Genomic DNA, 26,832 nt, shown 5'->3' with positions numbered 1-26,832 from the left:
TTTTATTATTCATTATTTCAGCAACTTAAACAATTCTGATGGAGATAAAAGTGCTTTAAAAGGTTAGCTCTTTTATGTAAATTCTCAGTATTTAGTAAAGACTGTATCAGTAAAAATTTGGAGATGTGATGGGCTGCCAAGGTTGTTGCCTAGATTAGAACCCTTCCATTTTTTTTTCTATTTTATGGGAATAAAAAAGATAGATGACTCAATAAACATAAATTATTCCTAGAGCCTGACTTGGACAGGTAGGATAGTGATGATAACAGTAATGGCAAGGGGCAGTATTTGCTATTTGCCAGTCACCATGCTAAGTGCTTAACCTGTATTACATTTATTTAGTTCTCAAAACAACTTTGAGAGGAATGTAAGGCAGACAGTGTTTTAGTCATCTCCATTTTACATATGAGGGAACAAAGACCTAGAGAGGTTAATTAATATCACAGTGCTGGTAGGTAAAGAAAGTGTGTTAGTTGCTCAGTCCTGTCTGATTCTTTGCAACCCCATGGACTGTAGCCTGCCAGGCTCCTCTGTTCATGGGATTCTCCAGGCAGGAATACTGGAGTGGGTTGCCATTTCCTTCTCCACGGGGTCTTCCTGACTCAGGGATTGGACCCAGGTCTCCCTCATTGCAGGCAGATTCTTTCCAGTCTGAGCCACCAGGGTAAGTAGAGAAGGTAAAGTTTGAACCCAGATAGTTCTAACTCCACAGATAAAACTCTTAACTACTATACTCTACCACACTTCTCAGAAATATAAAGCAGAGGAGACAGAGTTATTTTTCCTGTGTTTTTTTCTCAATTAGAAAGTAAAAGAACAGAGACTTTCCTGGTAGTCCAGCAGCTAAGACTCCATGCTCCCAGTGCAAGGGGCTTGAGTTCAATCCCTGGTCAGGGAACTAGATCCCACTTGCTGCAAGTTAGGGAAAAAAAAGGTCCCACCATAAATAAGACCTGGTGCAGCCAAATAAATAAATATTAAAAAAAGAAAAAAGAAAGTGAAAGAACAAAAAAGTATCTGTCAGTTATTGATAAACTGTTGTCTGGCTAAATGTGATGCCATAGTTTTTATGTTTAAAAGGAAATGTAGATTATAAAAATATTGAAAAAGTATTCTTAAATTAGGGATTGTGTTAATCTCCTTAGACATGATAGCTCCTATTTATATCTTTGAAGAGTTTGATTGTTTTTTTTTTAATATGTCACTAAGTTTTTAGGTGAAAGTGAAATACAGATTTTCAGCTAACCTTTGTTTTGCCCTATTCCTCTAAGGTATGAGTGCATGTTAGCAGTGTATGAGATCACTGACACAGTGTGCTAGCTACATGGCTAGATCATTTATAGGAAATCATTACCCAGTGGTTATATTGTAGAGACATAATTTTCTCATGATAGTATTCCTCCCTATAAGACAACGGAAAAAATTTTCTAAATAGGATTTTTAAGTAGTCCTTTATACAACTGCCAATGCTAATGTGTGTTTGCACATTTTTAAATTGCCTTTAGAATTTACTTTTACTAAGTTTCCTTTCCAAAATAGTAATAGGTTTACTTTTTTTTCTGTCTTTTATGATATCTTTTATACAGCTTGTAATTTTATTTATTCAGTTTCTTTCTGTTCTTTGTCTGAGTCTCTAACTTTTGTTTTACTTGCCCTTTTCCTTTTCATATGCCAGTCTTTGTTTTTCATATTACACTTTTCTTACCACCTGTTTTTTATAGTTTGTTTCGTTGTACTTCTATTTCTTTGTTTGGATCCTAACTTCTTTTCTTTCACCATTGTCTGTTACCATCAACTTTGAATATGATATACCTAGAAAATGAAGTAATCTCTTCTTGACAGTTGAATAGAAAGTCAAAGACAATGCTCTGAGGCCCTTTACTTTTATGAAAAAGAAAATGATGAGTTTCAACCTGAAGGGTCAAGTTCATAAAGGCTAATGGTAATCTAAGATCCATTGGCATTAATATGATTATCAGAGAGGCAATTTTCTCTATGAGTAAAGATGTTTCCTCCCTGATTGAGGTTAAAACTTCTCTTGTCTCATCCTTTTTTCCTTTGCCACCTTTATTCCACCATCTTTTTGATCGTTTATGATAAATAATTATTAAAGTATAGTCAGTTTGTTGTTCCTTTACTTATATAACAGAGACTGTGCTTTTCTTCACTATTTAACACATTGTACATTTTTACAAAACCTGCCCACATTAAATCCATTCTTTGTAACCATGCAGTGATGAATCACATTATTCTTATGTTATTATCTGTGGTATTAATCTACTTTTTATTACATTTACCTTATCCTTCTTTTCTCTCTTTCTTGTGTTCTTACAATGGTTTGCCTCTGTCACTCTATGTTATATTTGTTTGTAACAAAGGAAAAACTGCTGTGCCAGGAGCCTTCCCCCCAAAAAGAAAACTATCATCAATAGTGTGAGTTCAATATATCATGCCCAAGAAGGACTGATCCTCCCATTTTATGACTTGCCACCAAAAGATCAGATGACTGGAGAAGTATAGCTTCGTTCTTGTGGTTACTTCAAGGAAAGCAAATGATAGGGAACTTTTCCTCCCCAGCTGTAGTCTGATGCATTCCCAGGTGACCTGAAACAGGGTATCAGCCTTTGAAGCATGAAGCAGAATCAATTATTTATTGGTAATAGGTATCTAGGGGCAGTTCTGCTATATTTGTGGAAGATGTCTCTGAATGCTAAAAATGGACAATTTCCAAATTAAAATTGCATTTTTAAAAAGATATTTTTTATGTAGACCATTTTTAAAGTCTTCATTGAATTAGTTTATGGTATTGCTTCTGTTTTATGTCTTGGTGTTTTGGCTGTGAGGCTTGTGGGATCTTCACTCCCCAACCAAGGATTTAACCTGCACCCTCTGCACTGGAAAGTGAAGTCTTAAAAACTGGACTGCCAGGGAAGTCCCAAAATTGTATATCACAAAACTAACAGAATGGTCTAGACAGTTAGTATCTCTTTCTATCCCACATATATTTTAATAATATTTAGCTGATGATCATCTAAGAATGTAATTTCATGATTATTATAGCAGAATGTTGTAGTGTTGTTTTTTTTTTAATCCCGCTTGCAGCTGAGTGTAATATCAACTCTTTTAGTTCCCCAATTATTGTTAGTATATTATACTAGGACTTAAATCAGTTTTAAAAGTGAATCGCCAACATCTTCTTATTGTAGATTATCTGGTTGCTGATTCACAGACAAATCTTGCTTTCGAGGAGACTAACAGTGCTTAATCTAGTCACTCACTTTTTTATATCATTTTAGTTATCTTGGCTATTTTGAATTGGAATGAGTCTTAGGCTCTTTTTGAAATATAAGTATTTGGTTATATCACCTTTTCTAGGGACAGTTTAAGTTTAGTAATCTCACAATTCCAAAGATGAGCTATTAGTTCCCACAATGGGATGAGCAGCAGAGTGAGGGGAAGGAAGCAGTAAGGAGTTAATGAAGCAAGCCAACACCTCCACTGTTCGCAACCTCCATTGCCCAACAAATTGCACTTTTCCTAATTCAAAACTTTTGTCAGATTTTTCCTTAGAGTCTTAAAAAAAGAAAACTCTGCAGATCCAGACATTAATATATTGCTGGTGGTGGTGGTTTAGTCGCTAAGTCGTGTTCAACTCTTGCGACCCCATAGACTGTAGCCCACCAGGTTCCTCCGTCCATGGGATTCTCCAGGCAAGAATACTGGAATGGGTTGCCATTTCCTTCTCCAGGGGATCTTCCCAACCTAGGAATCGAACCCAGGTCTCCTGCATTGCTGGCAGATTCTTTACTGACTAAGCTATACTTTAAAAATGTTAATAGACTATATCATTTCTTTTTGAAAATTTGCATTTCCTCTGGAAAACCCTTTTATTTCTATAATCTCCCCCAATTTTAGGTTTAAGATGTACCTTATTTTTATTCCTTTGTACTTCTGCACAAGCAGAGCTAATATTCATTTTTTCCTTTGAGTGGGATAATTTATGCCCTGATCCTGTACTCAGATGAGTCCTTTACAAATTGTATAAATTGTTTTTCTTTTTTACATTTCCTTCTACAAAAGCAAGAAAGTTCAACTTAACAAACATTGAATATCTCCTTTAGGGTATATGTGTAATTTGAGCATAATACATCAGTTATTATTCAGTAATTGAGCTACAAATAAAAGTTGGACTTATTGTGTTATAAAATAATTGAAAATTGCTCTGCAATCAAGGTATCTTTACCAATATTTCTAGGTCAAACTAGAATTACATTTTCTTCTGGTATTCAAAATAAAATTTGGGAGAAATTATTTGTATTTATTATTGCCACTTTCTATTATTCACTTTTCGTGATGTTTAAATTACATTTTACCTAGTAATTGTAGAAAGGTGTTTATGTCTTTAGAGGTTATTTGTTTCTTCAGTTGGGGGGAAGGTAGAATGACAAGTAATGAAATCTTTGTGGTTTGTGTACTGCAGATTTTGTATAAGTTTCCATGCACCAAACATAGATGGGCTTATTTCTTTTATCTGTTGCATCCAGTATTTTAAGTTGGTGATTTCTTATTAAATGTATTTAAGGTCATTTTCCTTTATGTTTACATTTTCTTATTTGTATTTATTCCAATTAGAGAGTTTAATTACGGTTAAAATGGTAATAGGATAAAGACAAGTTTTACAAATGACAATATTAAAATAAAACCATAACTCTTCAGGAAGGTTTAAATGCCATAGGAATATAAAGCGAGAAATATATGCTTGTCAAATATACAGTATAAATAAATAATTTAGATGAAAATGGTTGACTACATTTAACAAAGAGACTACCAAATAATGAGGGGCTAAAGAGTGGTTGTTAGATTTGATGTACTTCATTGTACATTGTAAGTAATTGCTATCCATAAAAATTCTATGGCTTCTGTATAAGAAAAAGAGACATTTTGACAGGCAACACTGGTATGAAGCGACAGCAAGCACAAATCCTTGGCAACTGTCATTATCCTGCTGTTGAATTCACATCCAAACTGTGTGATAACTTAGACCTGCATGCTTGTTATTGAGCCATGATCTGTCAAAGTAGCCACACTTCCTACTTATGAATAGAATTATTAGCCACATGCAGATTTCTGCCATAGAAATCTAAACTCACCAAGGATGCTTTGTGTTTCAAAATCAGGGGAAAACCTCCATGTCATTTTATGCTTGTGCTGAAATTTTTGGTGAAGTGTTCTTGATAAAATAAAGAAATAAAGAAAATACCATATTAGTTTATATTTTAGCCCATCATAAAACATTCAAAATCAGTAAAGATTTTGAATAAGGCTAAATTGAAGCAAATGTGATTAGAAAGTTCATTGTATAAGTTAGGCTACTATTAGCAGAGTAATGGGAAATTCAGCTGAAAGTGACTTTAAAACTGGACACTCACTATCTCATGTAAGAGGAACTTCAGAGACAGGGCAATTCTAGGGTTTGTTCAGTGCTTCAGCAGGAGAATCAAAGAACCTGACCCTTTATATCTTTCCCTGCACCATCCTCACAATATTGGCTAGATCCTTGGGTTTGAATCCTCTTACTGGGAAGGCTCATCATATGCTCACTAGATGCTCACTAGACAATTTCTGACTAAATAGGATAGGTATTTGATTATTTATATCTCTTTTTTATTAGTGCAAAAACCTTTCTCCAGAACGCTTCTCCTCATTTTATCATTGGCCAAAATTGGATCACAGGCTGCTTAAGTAACCCATCATGCAATGGAAATGGAAATAGCTTCACTGGCGTCAGACCACTGAATGTTTACCCACTGCAGCTATCAGGGGATGCCTTCCATGGACATATAAAGGGGGTGACTATTCAAACATAAGTGAGGCTTTTCATCTGAGGAAAAATGGAGAAAGGACCTTTAGAAAATCAGTGTTACATTGACATAGTTTTGACTTTTGGCTTTATTATATTTTACCTTTTAAATTGTATATGTTTCTTATCAATGGAATTTTTGTGATACATTTTTTCATGTTGTCATAATTATCAAAGAATAATTCTTGCATATAAATCATTAGTTGAGTTCCAGTGGCAGTAAAGAGATAAAACAAGGTTCTTACCCTTGCAGAATGGGATATGAAATCATCTGAAATCACATTATAAATCACAAAGTAAAGATATCAATATGCAAAAAGTATATCAGTGCTTGCACAGGACCTGGCAGAATGATTTGAAAGAAGGAATGACTAGGACCTATTGGGGTTAATCCCTCACATATGTCCTATCAGCTTGTACAGATTTGTTGAGATTTTTCTCTATATCCCTAACACCTGAACTTTTTCATCTTAATAACTGAGACTTTTCCTTCACAGTACTAATCACAGTCAGTTATTGTAAATTTATATGCGTGACTACGAGTATGACATTTCTCTTTTACACTAGACAATTATTGTTATTATGGAAGGGGTTTTAGAAAATGTAAACACTGAGTTCAATTAATATTTATTAAATACTTACTGATTGAGGGACTTCCCTGGTGGTCCAGTGCCTAAGACTCCACGCTCCCAATTCAGGGGGCCTGGGTTTGATTCCTGGTCAGAGAACTAGATCACATGTACTGCAACTAAGAGTTCACATGCTACAACTAAAGATACCTCATGTTGCAATGAACATCAAAGATCCCACGTGCTGCAACCAAGACCCAGTGCAGCCAGGTAAATAAATAAGTATTTTTAAGAATACTAATTGAAAGATATACAGTACTGAGTACAGATCTGCTGAGTGAATACCACTGGCAGAAGGGCATACCTGTAAGAACTGTGGAAGGCAATGAGCTGCAGTCATAGCTGAGGGACACTGTAGGGGTATTACAGGGGAGCAGTAGGCTTTCCCGAAGGCTCAGACGGTAAAGAATCTGCCTGCCAGGCAGAAGACGCGGGTTAGATCCCTGGGTTGGGAAGATCCCCTGGAGAATAAATGGCAACCTACTCTAGTATTCTTGTCTGGGAAATCCCCAGTGGAGCCAGGCAGGCCGCAAAAGAGTCAGACACAACTTAGCAACTAAACAACAACAGCAGCAAGAGTGACATTATTAGAAGTCTTCTTGAAGTTGCTATTAAAAAACCCACTAAGATTCACTGATGCTATTAAAATAGAGGAAATGAGAAGGAAGATTGCTCTTGCCAAAACTAGAATCCTACCATTAAGTATTATCTGGCCTATTTATCTGCTTTTTCTAGTCTCCTCCCTGGGCATATTTTGTTGTACTTTTAGACCTCACATCTTTACTTAGTTGTTGCTTTGTGAAACAAAAGTTGTAAATTAGATTTAATGGAAACCACAGAGAGTAAAGCATAATTAAATATTTGTGGTTCAGCTGGTAAAGAATCAGCCTGCAATGTGGGAGACCTGGGTTCAATCCCTGGTTAGGCAGATCCCATGGAGAAGGGAAAGGGCTACCCATTCCAGTATTCTGTCCTAGAGAATTCCATGGACTGTATAGTCCATGGGGTCACAAAGAGTTGGACACAACTGAGCAACTTTTACTGAGACATTAAGAGGGTTGTCAATTCCACAGTGTTTAAGATCCGTCCCTAATGATCTTTTTGACTGTAATAGAAAGCCTTTATGTATAGTATTATACTGTTTCAGAAAAGAATGAAAGCTTAGTTTATCTATTAATGTGCCTACCAGCTTTGTAATTCTGTGATTTATCATATCTATTATATCATATGTAGAAATTATTTAAAAGATTCAATAACCTAAAGTTTTTAACCAATAGTTTTTATCCATACTGTTAAATTTTGACATGTTTTTACTAATCTTACTATAAGCAAACGTAGCATTCTTAAATATTTACATAGTTTGCATACATATAGACTTACAAAGACTTCCCAGGTAGCTCAGTGGTTAAGAATCTGCCTGCCAGTGAAGGAGCTGCAGGACACTTGGGTTCGATCCCTGGGTCAGCAGGATTGTCTGGAGTAGGGAATGACAACCCAATCTAGTATTCTTGCCTGGAAAATCCCATGGACGGAGGAGTCTGGTAGGCTGCAGTCCATGGGGTCGCGAAGAGTCAGACACGACTGAGCAACTTCACTTTGACTTTTCACTTTCATGCATTGGAGAAGGAAATGGCAACCCACTCCAGTGTTCTTGCCTGAAAAATATCATGGACTGAGTAGCATGGCAGGCTACAGTCCATGGGATCACAAAGAGTGGAACATCACTGAGTGACTAAGCACACATGCAGACTTACAAAACCACATTTACTTATTTTTTTGTGACTTAATTTCTAAAGAATTATTTGGATTGCTAAAAGAAATAATCTTTTTCCAATAACTGATGTTAAACGAACTCAGAAATGATGTAGTCGATGTTGTTAATGGAAACATACCAGGATACTGGGATTCCCTGGTGGCTCAGTGGTAAAGAATCTGCCTGCCAATGCAGGAGACGCAAGAGAGGAGGGTTCCATCCTGGGTCAGGAAGATCCCCTGGAGGAGGGTATGCCAGCCCACTCCAGTATTTTTGCCTGGAAAATCCCATGGACAGAGGAGCCTGGCAGGCTACAGTCCATGGATCACAGAGTCAGTCATGACTGAGCGCACACGCACATAAAATAAAATACCAGGATATTTTCATCCAAATGAATACCTCCCCCATTTAAAATGTCTACTTTAGGAAGTAGTAATTTATTCTAATGACAATGCCACTTCTCAAAGCACTTTCTTAAGTTCCTCTTTGGATTTGCCATCAGAAACAGTGGTACATTCTTTTAAATAACCTCAGTTTTTAATGATGACAAAATTTAATCTTAAATAGTTGTCTTTTAATCTTCTGTAAAAGAAAATATCTGGATCTAAATTTGGTGTAAAAATTGAGTAATCAAAACTACATAATTGTATAGCTAGTGTGTTACACAGAAATTTAATATGGGTCCCCAAGATTCCCACCCACTGGTAAATATGCCTGGTGTAATTCCCTCCTCTTGAATGTGGGTAGGATTGTGACTATGACAGGATGCCACTTCTATGATTATGTTAACATTATATGGCAAAGATTTTTTCAGATGTAGTTAGGGTATAAAATCAGTTGTATTTGAGTTAATCAAATGGGAGATTATCCTGGGTGGGCCTAACTTATCCAGATCTACTCTTAAATGAGAGTTTAGAGATCGGAGACAGAAAAGAAAGATGAATTCCTCTGGCTTCAAAGAAGATGATAGTAACTATGAGTTTTTTAGCTGTAAGTAACTGAATTCTGGCAAAACCTGAATGAGTCTGGAAGAAGATCCTGAGCATCAGCTAAGACTGCAGCCCCAGCTGACACCTTCACTTCAGCCTATGAGATCCTGAGCACAGGTTCCTGCTAAGCTTTGCCCAGACTTCTGACGCATGGAAAGAAGCTGTGCTGTGATAGGCTGGTGTTGTTTTAAGCCATTTGTTGCATAGCAGTAGAAAACTAGTATAGACGGATAGATAGGTATAAAGATAGATACAGAGGTAGTTCTTAAGAAGGTGTATTCTTAAGTAGTATGATTGATATTCTCGTGTCAATCTAATATAGTAGATTTTAGAATTCAGGCTGGAAAAAATGTTCTGTATCAGAGGTAAAAATTATTTTTACCACTGATGAAAGAGTAAATAATACAATGATGAATTGGAATACTTGACAGAAATTGAAGTCTAGCATTTTAGATTGTAGGCAAGGATAAATGAGATTTAGTCATTCCAGCTGTCAGACTTACCAGGGCACATATATAGGAAGAAAGTACATTTTTATTCAAGGAGGTGGCATAGAAGTCTTACTGAAGAAGAAGCTTCTTGAAATATGTGTATATATGAATTACCTACAGATACAGTGAAAGATTCACAGTAGAGACATATCATAGAACAAGATAATAATCCTGATATAGATAGTTCAAAAAGAAGATCTGGTTATAAAATGAGTCTGTGTTCTAGAATGTGGTAGGAAGCCTCTACAGTAAACTAAGGCAAAATGAGGTTATTTTTTTTGATAAAGGTTATTTTTTCCTTTTTTTTTTTTTTTATAAAGCTTATTTTTTCATTTCCTAAAACAACTAGTTTAAAAATCCACATGGAATTCCTAGTGGGAATTTTCTAGTTGTGAAAAAAGAAAGTCTGAGAAAACTGTGACACAATTTATCAAATTTTATAAAAGATACCTAACAAGTGTAGATCTTATCAAAACGTGTATCTTAAAAGAAATAACAAGATGTAGATCTTCATAGAAATTATAATAAATTTATGTAATAATTCATAAGAATCACAGAGAGCACAGGATGCAAAGCCTCAAACTCATGCAAGCAGAATTTTGAAGTTAAGGTCCCTATGTAAAACCAGGAGCCGTGAAAGATAGATGCACCTACCCATGAAAAATGGAATTAAAAATTATTGATGATCAGCCTGAGGAAGCAGCAGTAAATGGATATGATACATTCTAAGGTTCTTGCATTGTCTGGAGAGAAATATGTGCTTATCCACTCAGTTGTATCCAACTCTTTGCGGTCCCATGGACTCTAGCCTCTAATTACTCTAGTAATTTAAATTGTGTGATACATTTTAGTGAGTACTTTTTCAATCAATCAAATTTATAGTGTCCCTGCTCTCCTCACTCAGTACAGGCCATGTAAGTCCCTGCCAATTATGTTTTCCTCTTTTGGGAGGCACCTGATACCCATCTTACTGTAACCTCCTGTTTACCTTTTTATCCTGCTCTCCTAGTTCCAGGGCCACTGATGGGTCCTTTCTCATTCCCAGGTATTCTAGTAGCTTATGAAGTTGCCGAGCTTGAGAGTTCTACCCAACAGGGGTAGTGATGAAATTAAACTTTTGGGGGAATTGAATGTATCATACAGAGTCTGCAGAAAGTCGTGTGGTATAGAAATGAGACATATAGAGGATATTAGCAGAAGTCATGAGGAATGAGGAGAAGGAGAATAGAGATAGGTTAGGCAATAAGAGGGGCTTCCCAGGTGGCGCTAGTGATAAAGAACCTGCCTGCCAATGCTGGTTTGATCCCTGAATCAGGAAGATCCCCTGGAGGAAGGCATGGCAACCCACTCCAGAATTCTTGCCTGGGAAATCTTATGGACAGAGGAACCTGGTGGGCTGCAGTCCATAGGGTCACATAGAGGCAGACACAACTACGCATGTACTAAGCTCATAAGATGAGGCAATAAGATGTAGAATGAGGAAGCAGACACAGAAGGAGAGATGAGGTTACTGAGCGAAAAAACAGTCTAGAGTTGGTCTTAAGTCACTAGTATATCCTGGAGTGCAGTGAATGGTCTTCTAATTCTCTTTGTGCTCTACTGGAGTGGTTTTATCTCCTTAACGTTTTTGTATCCTGCTGTGAGTTCTGTCATCCAAAACCCAAATGCTTGTTTGTTCCTTGTAAGCTGAATGATCCTAAACCCCACATTTCCAGCATTAACTTAACAAACCATGTGTGTGAAATTAATTCCCATGTGGGATAAGTTAGCCTTGCCAAGTTGTGTGATCATCCTCACACACTAGGAAGCACATAGTTGTTTCAAGAAAGAAGTGTTCCATAGTGTTTAATAACTAGTGCAAACCTGTCATCAATGTTGATAAAATTAAGCTGAAGACTAAAGACGGTGGAACAGTAGTGACTTTTTAACATGAAAAGCTACCTTCTTCCTCCTTTTATATATAAATTACTAGAGAAAAGTAAATGATAGATACATACGTGGTAGAACCATAAAAATTCTTTTTACCATTTACCAAGTAACTCATGTGGAGAAGGAAATGGCAACCCACTCCAGTATTCTTGCTTGGAGAATCCCATGGACAGAGGAGCCTGGCAGGCTACAGTCCAGAGGGCCGCAAGAGTCGTACATGACTTAGCAGCTAAACCATCACCAAGTAACTCATGTACTTTATTGTCCTAAACCTACCAGAATCAGGTACATTTAGGAGGAGTAGGGATGGATAGCGTCCCAAAAGGATACAAATGCTGTTACCAGAACAGGGGCAGGGGAAGATATGTGCGTGCATGCTCAGTTACTTCAGTCATGTCCAACTGTTTGCGACCCCATGGACTGTAGCCCACCAGATTCCTTTGTCCATGGGATTCTCCAGGCAAGAATACTAGAGTGGGTTGCCATTTCCTTCTCCAGGGGATCTTCCTGACCCAGGGATTGAACACAAGTCTCCCGAGTCTCCTGAATTGCAGGCGAATTCTTTACACACAGTAGACAAAAATAGTAGATGACCTGTAAATGACTCAGTTGAACAAAGCAATTTATACCTAACAAAATATTACATTCCAGTAAAATCTGTATAGCTCATATAGCAATCTTAGAAACAATTGCAAAACAGTGTTAAGTAAAAAAGGCGAAGTATTATATTAAAAATTTGATGTGGTTGAAGTTTTAGAATATGGAAAAAATAACAACCCTTTGCACTGTGGTGGTGGGATAATGGGTTATTACATAAAATCACCAGTATATTTGTAAAAATATTTGACAGTAATCATAATGCATTCATTAAAAAAGAAAGACACCTCATTCTTCACTTAAGTAGAGAATCCCTTTTCTTTTCTTTCCTTGTGTGAGAATTTGCTTTCCAAGTAACTGTGTATGGACACTGAGAACTGTCTTTGAGACCTGCAGATCTTTCCTCCTGGCTATTTACTGCTCTTCCCCCAGGATGAAGAGCTGGGTGACTATTTGCAGCTCTGTTGCCGTTGCTGCAGAAACATGGCCTCTGTGACATGACTGCTGTCTCTTGCCCCCACTCTTCACTGCCGTCAATATCTGAGTAGCTCAGGTAGTCTACAGGGTGGTCCCACCTCTGCCAGAGCTAGTCTAATGATCCATTCAGGATGCTGTTTGCCACAGTCATAAACCTGGGTGGACCCTCAGGGTGTAGAGAAGGCCATTCTTCTCCCCAGTGCTATGTTCAGTCCAGGGCAGATTGGGATAGAAACATGTGATGAAAACAATAATGACAATAATAAAATACAACTACTCAGATCCCAGTGTTTGCGTTCCATGGACCCACTGTATCAACTCTTATCCACATGCTTATCCTCTGGCACATGACTACCTTTCATTCCTTTAGAGGAAATAATCAACCATTTTGGGCTTCCCAGGTGGCTCCGTGGTAAAGAATCCGCCTGCCAATGCAGGAGATATGAGTTTGATCCTTGGGTCGAGACAATTCCCTGGAGTAGGAAGTGGCAACCTACTCAAGTATTCTTGCTGGGAAAATTCCATGGACAGGGAAGCCTGGAAGGCTACAGTCCATGGAGTCACAAAGAGTCAGACATGACTGAGCAACTGAGCATGCAGTCAACTATTTTACACATTTGTGGATATAAAGAACACAGGCCAGAAGAAATAATTGTGGCTATAATACAATTTGTGGATGAGAAAAATTTGGAGGAGGAGCTGTTCATGCTAAACTTTCCACACTAAGCATACATTATTTTGTAATTGTGTGGATGGGGAGGTTATATTATGTATAAGGACTACTGACTGAGGAACTAGCAAATTGGAAAAATGTGGTTTGTATAAAAATTACCTCAATTACAGTAATACATGAAAGCTAACATCCTCTATGCCTGATCCTCTATCTACACAGCTCAATATTCTCAAATATATTTGTTTCATTTTATCATACCAACAACTCTACATTTTCCATCTTTCAGACTTGCTATTTGCATAGATTTACATGTCATCCCAGGTCAGGTGGTCCTCTGTTCAAGTATTTAGTTCAGCTAAATACTTGATGAACTATAAATATTTGGCCCTACATAAGACCCAAATGTAATGCTCAGTTCAGTTCAGTTCAGTTCAGTCACTCAGTCATGTCTGACTCTTTGCGACCCCATGAATCGCAGCACTCCAGGCCTCCCTGTCCATCACCAACTCCAGGAGTTTACTCAAACTCATGCCTATTGAGTCGGTGATGCCATCCAGCCATCTCATCCTCTGTTTTCCCCTTCTCCTCCTGCCCCCAATCCCTCCCAGCATCAGGGTCTTTTCCAACGAGTCAACTCTTCGCATTTGGTGGCAAAAGTATTGGAGTTTCAGCTTCAGCATCAGTCCTTCCAATGAACACCCAGGACTTATCTCCTTCAGGATGGACTGGTTGGATCTCCTTGCAGTCCAGGGGACTCTCAAGAGTCTTCTCCAACACCATAGTTCAAAAGCATCAATTTTTTGGCACTCAGCTTTCTTCACAGTCCAACTCTCACATCCATACATGACTACTGCAAAAACCATAGCCTTGACCAGACAGACCTTTGTTGGCAAAGTAATGTCTCTGCTTTTTAATATGCTATCTAGGTTGGTCATGACTTTCCTTCCAAGGAGTAAGCATCTTTTAATTTCATGGTTGCAGTCATCATCTGCAGTGATTTTGGAGCCCAAGAAAATAAAGTCTGACACTGTTTCCACTGTTTCGCCATCTATTTCCCATGAGGTGATGGGACCAGATGCCATGATCTTAGTTTTCTGAATGTTAAGCTTTAAGCCAACTTTTTCACTCTCCTCTTTCACTTTCATCCAGAGGCTTTTTAGTTCCTCTTCACTTTCTGCCATAAGGGTGGTGTCATCTGCATATCTGAGGTTATTGATATTTCTCCCGGCAATTTTGATTCCAGCTTGTGCTTCTTCCAGCCCAGTGTTTCTCATGATGTACTCTGCATATAAGTTAAATAAACAGGGTGACAACATACAGCCTTGATGTACTCCTTTTCCTATTTGGAACCAGTCTGTTGTTCCATGTCCAGTTCTAACTGTTGCTTCCTGACCTGCATACAGGTATCTCAAGAGGCAGGTCAGGTGGTCTGGTATTCCCATCTTCTTCAGAATGTTCCACAGTTTATTGTGATCCACACAGTCAAAGGCTTTGGCATAGTCAATAAAGCAGAAATAGATGTTTTCCTAGAACTCTCTTGCTTTTTCGATGATCCAGCAGATGTTGGCAATTTGATCTCTGGTTCCTCTGCCTTTTCTAAAACTAGCTTGAACATCTGGAAGTTTTCGGTTCACGTATTGCTGAAGCTTGGCTTGGAGAATTTTGAGCATTACCTTACTAGCGTGTGAGATGTGTGCAATTGTGCGGTAGCTTGAGCTTTCTTTGGGATTGCCTTTCTTAGGGACTGGAATGAAAACTGACATTTTCCTGTCCTGTGGCCACTGCTGAGTTTTCCAAATTTGCTGGCATATTGAGTGCAGCACTTTCACACCATCATCTTTCAGGATTTGAAATAGCTCAACTGGAATTTCATCACATCCACTAGCTTTGTTCGTAGTGATGCTTTCTAAGGCCCACTTGACTTCACATTCGAGGATGTCTGGCTCTAGGCGAAGTGATCACACCATTGTGATTATCTGGGTCGTGAAGATGTTTTTTGTACAGTTCTTCTGTGTATTCTTGTCACCTCTTCTTAATATCTTCTGCTTCTGTTAGGTCCCTAACATTTCTGTCCTTTATTGAGCCCATTTTTGCATGAAATGTTCCCTTGGGCTTCCCTGGTGGCTCAGAGGTTAAAGCGTCTGCCTGCAATGCGGGAGACCTGGGTTCGATTCCTGGGTCGGGAAGATCCCCTGGAGAAGGAACTGGCAACCCACTCCAGTATTCTTGCCTGGAGAATCCCATGGACGGAGAAGCCTGGTGGGCTACAGTCCATGGGGTCGCAAAGGGTCGGACAAGACTGAGCGACTTCACTTTCACTTTCCCTTTCCCTTGGTATCTCTAATTTTCTTGAAGAGATCTCTAGTCTTTTCCATTCTGTTGTTTTCCTCTCTTTCTTTCTTTTTTTTTTTTTTTTTTTTATTAGTTGGAGGCTAATTACTTAACAACATTTCAGTGGGTTTTGTCATACATTGATATGAATCAGCCATAGATTTACACGTATTCCCCATCCCGATCCCCCCTCCCACCTCCCTCTCCACCCGATTCCTCTGGGTCTTCCCAGTGCACCAGGCCCGAGCACTTGTCTCATGCATCCCACCTGGATGTTTTAAAAGAACAGCATGTATACTATCTATGGTTTTCCTCTATTTCTTTGCATTGATCGCTGAGGAAGGCTTTCTTATCTCTCCTGGCTATTCTTTGGAACTCTGCATTCAAATGGGAATATCTTTCCTTTTCTCCTTTGCTTTTCGCTTCTCTTCGTTTCACAGCTATTTGTAAGGCCTCCTCAGACAACCATTTTGCCTTTTTGCATTTCTTTTCCATGGGGATGATCTTGATCCCTGTCTCCTGTACAGTGTCATGAACCTCCATCCATAGTTTATCAGGCTGTCTATCAGATCTAGTCCCTTAAATCTATTTCTCACTTCCACTGTATAGTCATAAGGGATTTGATTTAGGTCATACCTGAATGGTCTAGTGGTTATCCCTACTTTCTTCAGTTTAAGTCTGAATTTGGCAATAAGGAGTTCACGATCTGAACCACAGTCAGCTCCCAGTCTTGTTTTTGCTGACTGTATAGAGCTTCTTCATCTTTGGATGCAAAGAACATAATCAATCTGATTTCGGTGTTGACCATCTGGTGATGTCCATGTGTAGAGTGTTCTCTTGTGTTGTTGGAAGCGGGTGTTTCCTATGACCCGTGCGTTCTCTTGGCAAAACTCTATTAGCCTTTGCCCTGCTTCATTCCATACTCCAAGGCCAAATTTGCCTGTTACTCCAGGTGTTTCTTGACTTCCTACTTTTGCATTCCAGTCCCCTATAATGAAAAGGACATCTTTTTTGTGTGTTAGTTCTAAAAGGTCTTGTAGGTCTTCATAGAACCGTTCAACTTCAGCTTCTTCAGCGTTACTGTTTGGGGCATAGGCTTGGATTACCGTGATATTGAATGGTTTGCCTTGGAAACGAACAGAGATCATTCTGTCGTTTTTGAGATTGCATCTAAGTACTGCATTTCAGACTCTTTTGTTGACTATGATTGCTACTCCATTTCTTCTAAGGGATTCCTGCCCACAGTACAATGGTCATCTGAGTTAAATTCACCATTCCAGTCCATTTTAGTTTGCTGATTCCTAGAATGTCAATATTCACTCTTGCCATCTCCTGTTTGACTACTTCCAATTTGCCTTGATTCATGGACCTAACATTCCAGGTTCCTATGCAATATTGCTCTTTACAGCATCGGACCTTGCTTCTATCACCAGTCCCATCCACAACTGGGTATTGTTTTTGCCTTGGCTCCATCCCTTCATTCTTTCTGGAGTCATTTCTCCACTGATCTCCAGTAGCATATTGGGCACTTACTGACCTGGGGAGTTCCTCTTTCAGTATCCTATCATTTTGCCTTCTCATACTGTTCATGGGGCTCTCAAGGCAAGAATACTGAAGTGGTTTGCCATTCCCTTCTCCTGTGGACCATATTCTGTCAGACCTTCCACCATGACCCGACCGTCTTGGGTGGCCCCACATGGCCTGGCTTAGTTTCATGGAGTTAGACAAGACTGTGGTCCTGTGATCAGATTGGCTAGTTTTCTGTGATTATGGTTTTAGTGTGTCTGCCCTCTGATGCCCTCTTGCAACACCTACTGTCTTACTTGGGTTTCTCTTACCTTGGACATGGAGTATCTCTTCACGGCTGCTCCAGCAAAGCACAGCCACTGCTCCTTACCTTGGACAGGGGGTATCTTCTCATCCCGCCCCTCCTGACCTTGAACGTGGAGTAGCTCCTCTCGGCCCTCCTGCGCCCGCGCAGCTAGAGACTATATTTCAAGATTACCTTTGTTTGCTGAGATGGTAAACAAAATGCAGTTCAAATATGGGAAGAACTTGGTAAGGAGTGAGTATAATATGTTGATAACCACCCCCTCCCCATCTCAGATCTAAACTGTATTTCAGAATTATAGCAACTTGGAAATAAGTTGATGAGCTCTAGTCATTCAAAAATTGTGCATTAAAAACATAAAGTAATAGCATATATGATCTGATTTAGCCAGCTGAAATAAGTGCAGTATCGATTAAATTTACTTAAAAAGTAAGCTAAATCAGTCAGAAATGAAACCTAAATTAAGAAACCACAGGAGAGTAGGTTAAGTACTTACTTTCTGTTTTGTTGCTGTCTCTGATGCAATAGTCAACGGTGCTGTGAGTGAAGGTGGGTTGTGTCTGGTCTAAATACTGGGGCCTGTGATCTAAGAAAAAGGGGAAAGATGTTCAGTTCTGTCATCCTGATGACCTGAAGCCTTAAAGAATGTGGTCAAAACGGCTTCACCCAAGGGCATGTTGGTGTCTACTCTAAGAAGATCTTTCAGAGGTAAGACATAGCTGTATTTTTATGTCTTCCACAAAAGTCAATTCTAAACTCTTAAGAAGACAATCATAAAATCTGGGTGAATCAGCAGCAAGCTAGTTTAATTCTGTTTGCTCATAACTGTTAAAGAGAAGTCTCTAAAGCTTAAATACCAGGTAGGGTAACTGACTGTCCCAATTTGACTGAGACTAAGGGAGTTTTCAAAATGTATGGCTAAAATGCCAAAGCCAGGACAGTCCTGAGCAAACCAGTATGAGTTAGTCACCTATGTCCAGGTCTGCTGTAAAGTCTTTACCAACTTTACTCCAACCCACAAAAGTTTGCCTTCAGGGAATTCTTTCTGCACTTAAAGTTAATATACACCTAGAGTTCTAAGCAGTTTATTTGACATATGTTCTCTTTTTATTAGGGGATAGTTTGCAAGTTCTCTTGAGAGTAGGAGCCACAGCTCTAATTTTTATAATTTCTTGATATTTAGCAGAGTGCTAGTGTTTAATGAATGAATCTAAGAATTTTAAAATGTTACTCAACACTGATTCAAGCATTACACACTTTTTCTTCTTTAGTTTAAATAATTAAATTTAATGTTTATGAATGTGTGTTTTATTTTAGGACATCTCAAGTTCAAGTTCTTTCCTAGATTATGTGCGCTACAACTACAGATTATGTGAGCCTGGGCAAGTTAATTACTCTGAGACATAATTTTTTTAATCTGTAAAGTGGGGATAAAAATGTCACTCACTTCCCAGGGATATAGTAAAGGTTAAGTAAAATACTGGCTAAGCGTGTAGTGTTTTGTCTCGCACATAGCACACAACCAGTTTTATGTGTTAGTTGTTAACAAATGATTACACATCAATTCACTGTATTCTTCCTTGCATTGTTTCTTTCAGGGAGTTTATGTCATCCCAGGCAAAAGCAGTTATTAAAACTACTGAAGATTATTTGCAGCCTCAGTTTGGCCCCAACAGACTTTCGCATTCTGCGGCAGTATCAGAAGGGTCAGGACTTCAAGATTGCTCCACACATCAAACAGCATCAGATCATAGCCATGATGAAATATCAGACCCAGATAGCTACAAATCAAACAGTAAAAACAATTCTTGTTTTGTATCAGCATCCAGGAGAAACAGACCTGTCAGTGCTCCACTGGGTCAACTGAGGTAATCAAAGTGGCTCTCTGTTCTTTCCTTTGAGCAGAATTTATAATGATTCAGTTGACTGTTTCAAACGTTAAAATGTAACACATCTCTAGGGGTTTTGTTTCTGCTTTTCTTTTTTCTTTGAAAGCACCTGAGTAGAATGTTGCTAATTATATTTGTGGAAAAAAATGAGATACAGGGGTGAGCCTGGATAATATGAAACTCTAGTTGAAGCAGAGTCAGGCTAAGACCATGAATATCTTGGTTTACTAGATAATTGCTTAAAAACAGAAATGCATACTTTTAATATTTAAACAGTATTTGAAATAAAATCAAATTGAAATTGAACTTATTGTAATAGCATTTTGTGTATACATTTTCACATCAAGATTCTTATAATCTGTTAACCTAAGAGTTTATGGATAGAAGAAAATGTTGATAAAAATAAAAATCAAACTAAGGTATTTACATTCACATTATTTTCATATATTCAAATAGGTGGATATACAGTGGTTTTAAGTTTAAAGTTAAAATGTTTACTTTAAAATGTTTACTATGCAAACGTGGCATTAGGAATTAACAGGAAAAGTTAGATAACTCAGGTAAAAGTAGAACATGTTAGTCATTTACCATGTACTTTTGCTGGGAAAAAAATAAGGATTGAAACTAGTTTTGACTGAAAGCAAACTTAGAAATCTTCTCTTACTGCCCCCAAGCAATTTGAAATGAAAGCAATAAAAGTGACTTCAGAATAAAAACTTTAGTATGATGTATTTGGATTTCAAATCTTTTAAAAAGAAATCAAAGAACTTTAATAAACATGAAAACTTAAGGAAAATTCTTAGCTGTTTTCTATTTCATGATGTTAAGACCATATTGCTATTTTATGCTTTCTCTTAGAATATAGCATATATAATTTTAAAAAGTGAATGCTGTGATGTTTTAGAAATAAAACAATTTATTCTGAGATACATATTTTACATGAACAGTTTTGGCAAACTTATCATGTATTAAATTTTTAAAAATATTTAAGTATATATAGACAATCTTACTCTATTAAAAAAATTTTTTTGAGGAATACTTAGGAACAATCATTAGTGCTTATATGTGTTGAAAATGTCCAGGATAATATTTACATAAAAATGCTTACTAATTAACATTCACCAATTGTTGTGTGTTTTTTTTCTTTAGAGTTGCAGAGTTCTCTTCAAAATTTAAGTGGGACCAGAATTGGCACAGATTGTCTCAAAGACACAAACTTCAACCCAGACTGATTAGAGTAACAGCTTACAAAAATGGATCTAGAACAGTCTTTGCCAAAGTTACTGTACCAACCATCACCTTGGTAACTAGTATCCAAAAGTTTTCAGTGCTTTATTTCTTCCCTTATTCTCTTTATATATAGAAAGTGAGAAAGATGACATTTATTGTTTAAAATTTTCTTTATAGTTATCTGAATCTCTAGGTAGTTTATATGTATATATATAGATTTCACAGACATTCCATTCATTTTTGATCAATATATAAGTAGTATATCTAATTAAACAAATACAATGACTATATCTTATAGACTTATTAGAATGATGGAACATTCAAGGACTAGAATTTGAGAATCAGCTATTCTCAGTGTTGAGATGAACCTATTTGTATATTTTCAACTGCTACAAAATAACCATATTGGTGGTGTTTCTGAGTTACTTAACTTGGCAAGTGGCTCAGTGAGTTTCTGTTTTGATCACTGCACCTTTTTGCTTGGTGGAAATGTGTTACTTTCCTTGTCCTCAGTAGCTCTCCCTTACCTCTTGTTTTCTATTAGTTGCTGGAGGAGTGCACAGAAAAGCTGAATCTGAACATGGCCGCACGACGAGTGTTCTTGGCAGACGGCAGTGAAGCCCTCGAACCTGAAGACATACCCTGCGAAGCAGACGTTTATGTTTCAACGGGAGAGCCCTTTTTAGATCCATTCAAAAAAATTAAAGGTAAAAATGAAAAAAAAAACCTTGTATTTCCACACACAGTAAATTGCTTAAGGGGCGCAATTAAAAAATGATTTTCATCCTGTCTTTTTTGCATGGTTTAACAAAACTAATGTTTACGCATTTACAGCTCAGTAAGAGGATAATGTGCTTAATGAAAGAAAAATCCACTGACAGCCACGTTTATTGCCCTTCATTAGCATTGGTGCTTAATTTAATATAGATCTGAATAGACATTAGGGAGCCTGCAGGAGGTTAAATGGTGAAAATATAATAAATTGAATCAGAGATTATTGAATTTACTGTTTAGTTTCTGTGACACTCAGCAGACATAATTCATTAGACTTATTCTCTCAGAAAATAGCTCAAAGTTTCAAGTATCATTTATTCATTTATACTCTTGATCTTTTTTCAGATGGTATTAACATAATTTTGAAAATGTGACCAATAATGAACATAATTCTTATATACATGTGATTTTCCTAACAAAATTTTTATAAGATAAATGCCACAGCATGTCTTTTATATAATTTATGTATATATGTAAAATATATATGTTTTATGGTAATATAAATTATATATTTATAATGTGATATGTATAGACATACTTTTGTAGCAAAGATCTCTTTGTAGAAAAAGAAAGTCCATTGTTTCTAATGTTTCAGAAATGTGGAGATTTTCTAAGGAAAAAAAAATTCTTTCTTTAGTGAGAAAGAGTATGTTTTAAGAGAGAAATAAAAATGCCACTATCCAGGTATGTCATACCCAGGGCCTGTTATCAAGTGCTATGTATGCTAATCACATTTAAATGACATAAGAACTTTGCCATACAAATTCAGTGTATCTAACTGCTGTATTCCCCTCTGCTTTTTCTATCTTATTAGAAGTTTTTTTTTTTTTTCTGCAATTGCTATAAAGCCAGTGAACCAAAGGCAAGTCTAGGCAGTCATTGCATAAATAGAAGAAAAGTAATTCTGGAGTTCATTACAGAGGAAGTGATGAAAATTCTTCCTCTATTAATGTTATTATATAAAATGATACTAGAATTTCTATCTCTTTAAGAATACTTGATCATCAAGAAATAATTTCTTGAATTCAATAAAAAGTTCAAGGTAATTTGGTCCTTGTAAAGAAACTTGTTGCTACAATACTCAGTAAAAATAAGCTATGCAGTAGTGTAGACCCAGATATTTTTCAAAATTGTTTTTTACTTTAAAATATGGCTGCCTTTATTTTGTATTCATGAATCATCTCTTTGTATAGAAGCGTGAGTCTTTGTGGGTAAATGTTTCTGTGACTTTTATATTCGGATATCTATGTAATGAATACTTCCTTAAGACCCTTGGTTATTTTTATTAATAAGAAATACTTGTCTTTCTTATGATCATGGTATTTTAGAAGAGATATATAAAAATTATTTATAGCTAAGCTTCTTAAAAGATCTGGGCGTGAATGCCTAAAATGACAATGTTACCCACATGACAAAGCTTGGTGGATGATTTTTAAATGTACAAACTAATTTCCTCCTACTTTTTGTTTTCTCTTTTATCCTTTTAAAGCCAAGTCTAGAACAAAAAACTTCTCTGCTTTGTCTGCACATCTTTGGCTGTGTTTCACTGTGACATGCACTGCTGTTCTTTTAGCACCAAAATGTTGGCACACACTCCTGAAAATTTCACACCATCTCTTGCTGGATCAGCAAGCTTAACCCACCAAAATCTGGTGTTGTGCAATGGTTTTTGACTGATAATCAATCTTTATGCTGCTCGACAGTTGTTGCTGGGACACGGAGTAGAGCAGGTGGCAGATGTGCCTTGTCTTTTGAGAAAAGAAATTGTAGGTGAGCTTGGACACAGACTAGCATATCACATGTCCATTAAAAAGACTTAAGTATAATGGGAAAAAAGCCATCCATGTAAGTTAAGCTCACAGATAAGCCTATAAGCCTAAAGCCTGATATTGGTTTCTTTCAGAACAAGAACATAAACACAAATAATTTATTTGATATATATATATATGTAATTTATCATATATGTGTATATAACTTGAGAGGGGTGGGGGAGATTTCACATATATGTATATCACCTACATATTCTCACCTACATATTCACATGTACTTTTTCAAATCAGGCTAAAATGAGCTCTTTTGCATGAGTGTTATAGATTATCAATAATAATGTCAACTTGTCATGAGTTTACCATAAAAATAAAACATGTATGAATAGCTTTGAAAGTGGTAGATAGATTTAAGTAAGGAGACATTCTCAGAAGTTGGAAAATTCTACTTTCTAAAGGTAAATAAGGGGAAAACACCTGACAGAATTTGGTGTTACTGTTGCATCTTTGCAGATGAACATGAATATTTTATGTACAATGAACAAACAAGCATTAGAGTCAGTAAATGGTCATTATTTTAATATACTGTTTTTCATTCATTCAGCAAACATCGATTCAAAGTCTACTATGTGCCAGTCCTAGGCCAGATCAGAGACAGATAATGAAAAAGGGGACTTATAATCTAATTTCTTTGTTGTCATTATTCCTTCACCTCTAATTTTAAAGAAAAAAAAATTAAACCAAATCCTTTGGTCCTCCAAATGAAAATTTGCTCTATTTCTGGCACAGAAAAGTCAAATAAATCTATGTATATTTTGGCAATTGTATTTCCATACTTCATTGTATTCTTATTCTTTGGGAAAATAGTATAGATAGTGCAAATTGCCTTGGAAATAATTCCAGATTTACTAAGGTAGAAAGAGACCTGCAGAACATCTCTGATTTTTTAAATGCTTTACCACCCCTTTTGAGCATCACTGTTGACAACCAGTGGCACTGGATTTAGTAGAAAGCCAGAGAACTATTCATCACATACCTCCAAACACAAAGCTTTCATACAGAGGTCAAGCCAGGGTCAAGACTGACATGAAGCACTCCCTGTTGAAATGCAATGTTAGAATAATTCTTACATTTGAAGTTGAATGCATAAACAGAAAGATTAATTGTGTGTGGGGAAAAACAGAAAGAATTTTTATGAAGATTACTGATGAAGATCAACTGTCTTATTAGGTCTTGTAATTCTGCCATTTGAAGATTCTGAAATTTATTAACGATTCCTCTAAAACTATGAAGATATAGTTAATGAATTGTTTTTAAAGGGCGTTTTTAAAGTTTCCAGTTTCATGAGCATACCTCTTAGGCTTTATTCACAGTTTCCTGAATCTTCTGCTTCATGATAGCACAATGAAAATTCTTGCATCAGATTCCTGGAATTTAAAGAGTTCAGCTCCTTTAGAACTGCTAGGAGCTATAGGCAATGTAAACCTAGCATAAAAAATGGTTCATGCCCCACACTTGCTTAAATGTCTTAAAGAAGATGAGGGGGAAAACAGTTTGAACCTAATTCATTAGGTCCAAGTTTCACTGTATAGAGTTCTGAGATTGGTTAAATTTTTTTTACTTCTATATTTCCATTCTTTTCTATATATCCTATTTTACTCTTTGGCTTTCAGAGTTATCATTTACAGTGATTCATTTCAGTCCTGAGTTTTGTTAACCAGAAATGAAACTGAGTATTATGAATAGAATTTTACATCTTTTATATTTCTGTATTGTGAAGATGTAGTCACAGAGAAAAAATCCATGAAGAGTATTCTTAATACTACACCTAAGATCTAAATTTAAACCTAGAGATTTCTGCTAACTGCCATGTGATCTACAAAATGAGATAATTTGCTGTGACAGCTTGTGATTGACAAGAATATGTGTGAGCACATTTAAAATAGGCCATCTTTTCATGTAGAAATAAATGTCAGTGAAATGATGGATTCTCATCATTTTAATTATTGATGATTTGGAAATATTTCAATTCCACGACATACAAGACACATTCTAAATAGCAGCATAACACTTTTTCTCATATGTGCATCAATAATGAAATGTTCTGTCATATTTTGTTTCTCAAAAAATGCATTAGTTTAATGAACCTGGATTCATGCATTATATTCTGTTCCATTATATGTCTCGTTTGTTGCTTTTTAAATGGTTGTGTTAAAAGCACAAGTTTCAAGAAATGACTTACTACCCACATCAGACCTTGCTTTTCTTGCTGCTGAATCTCAAGACAGTGCTACAGTCTACACCAGTGGCTGCATTAGTCCTGCTAAAGCTAATATTGGGCTCTGTGATGCTCACCCACAGGGTGACCACTACTTAACTTGGGCAGCTGCAATAGGACTTAGGGTGGGTGTTCCCAAATTCTCTATTATCACTTTGAATAGTATGTGCATTAGGCAAGATTGTCAGTCCATCTTCTCTCTCACTTGGCTACATATACCAAAAGCAGGAACATGATATTATGTGGAGAAAAAGAACTCTCTTCTGAGATAGCACATTATTCTTTTATCTGTTTCTGCAAGGGGGGATAAAACTATAGGCATGTATGTTATGTTTTTTCCTATTCCAAATATTTTAAACCTATAATTAAGTGTGTACAGTGCCCTTACTATGTGATTAGATGTGGGTCTGAAGATCATTACAAAAGATGCGCCCCTGACCCCGCAAAAAAATCCTTAGCCAGTAGAAAAATTTAGAGCATGCATCCAGTAGCATCTCATACTGTCAGAATATCAAATCATTGAGGAACACCTGAATTATTGACATATCATGAATTGTTGAATATATTTCATATATTCACAGAGAAGCTATACTTGTTTAGTGAAGATGCCTGTGAACCTGTAACTGTCCTGATAATTTGAATACTTCCTGCAAGCCATACACTCACCCATGTGCTTTAAGTGTATTATGCTTTCTCTGTACAACCCCTGAGTTAATGCTACAAATCCGGTCTCTTATATGCCATTCTAAAATACAGAATTGCAGATAACCAAACAATTTTTTCATAACTCACTTGATAGCACAACCTTATTTGGTATAAATAATCAATTGTTTTGATGAAAAATAATATGTTTGATTATGGGCTGCTACTGTAGACCTTGCTGGGCATATTAAATAGTATTTGATATATGCAACACGTTAACATTTTTTAATTCTAAAATTTCTACTATGGAATCACATCTGATAATAAGGGTTTTGAATACAGCCTTTTTTGTCTGCAAAGAAATTTGATAAACTTTAATTCTCATGAATTAAATTATAACTCAGAAGAGTTATAAATTATAATTTATAATTATAAATTAAATTATAACTCAGAAGAGTTATAAATTATAATTTATAATTATAAATTAAATTATAACTCAGAAGAGTTATAAATACTGTCTTTATCACCGGGAGCTGTTTGCTACATGGATAAAAGTGGACAGAGAGAATACCTCCTTGACAAGAGCTAAGACAATGTGTGAGAAGTAATAAAGAGCTGAGACAGTGTGTGAGAAGTAATAAAAAAAGAAATTATGGTTCTGTTTAAGGAGGCAGAGGAGTAGTCAAAGAGAGA

The 26,832-nt window shown here is 36.7% G+C and overlaps 1 protein-coding gene across 1 annotated transcript in view; it reads left to right on the top strand.

Moving 5' to 3' along the window:
* Positions 1-26,832, top strand: part of DCDC1 (doublecortin domain containing 1) — a 447,948-nt gene that overhangs the window by 25,010 nt on the left and 396,106 nt on the right. The window contains exons 3-5 of the mRNA XM_043908575.1: positions 19,159-19,428; positions 20,599-20,752; positions 21,224-21,386. Coding sequence (XP_043764510.1) covers positions 19,159-19,428; positions 20,599-20,752; positions 21,224-21,386 — 587 coding nt within the window. The remainder of the gene's footprint in view (positions 1-19,158; positions 19,429-20,598; positions 20,753-21,223; positions 21,387-26,832) is intronic.

This window comes from Cervus elaphus, chromosome 1 (genome assembly GCF_910594005.1).
Source record: "Cervus elaphus chromosome 1, mCerEla1.1, whole genome shotgun sequence".
NCBI lineage: Eukaryota > Metazoa > Chordata > Mammalia > Artiodactyla > Cervidae > Cervus > Cervus elaphus.
Note: the sequence above shows the minus strand (reverse complement) of the source record. Positions and strands in the feature narration are given on the sequence as shown.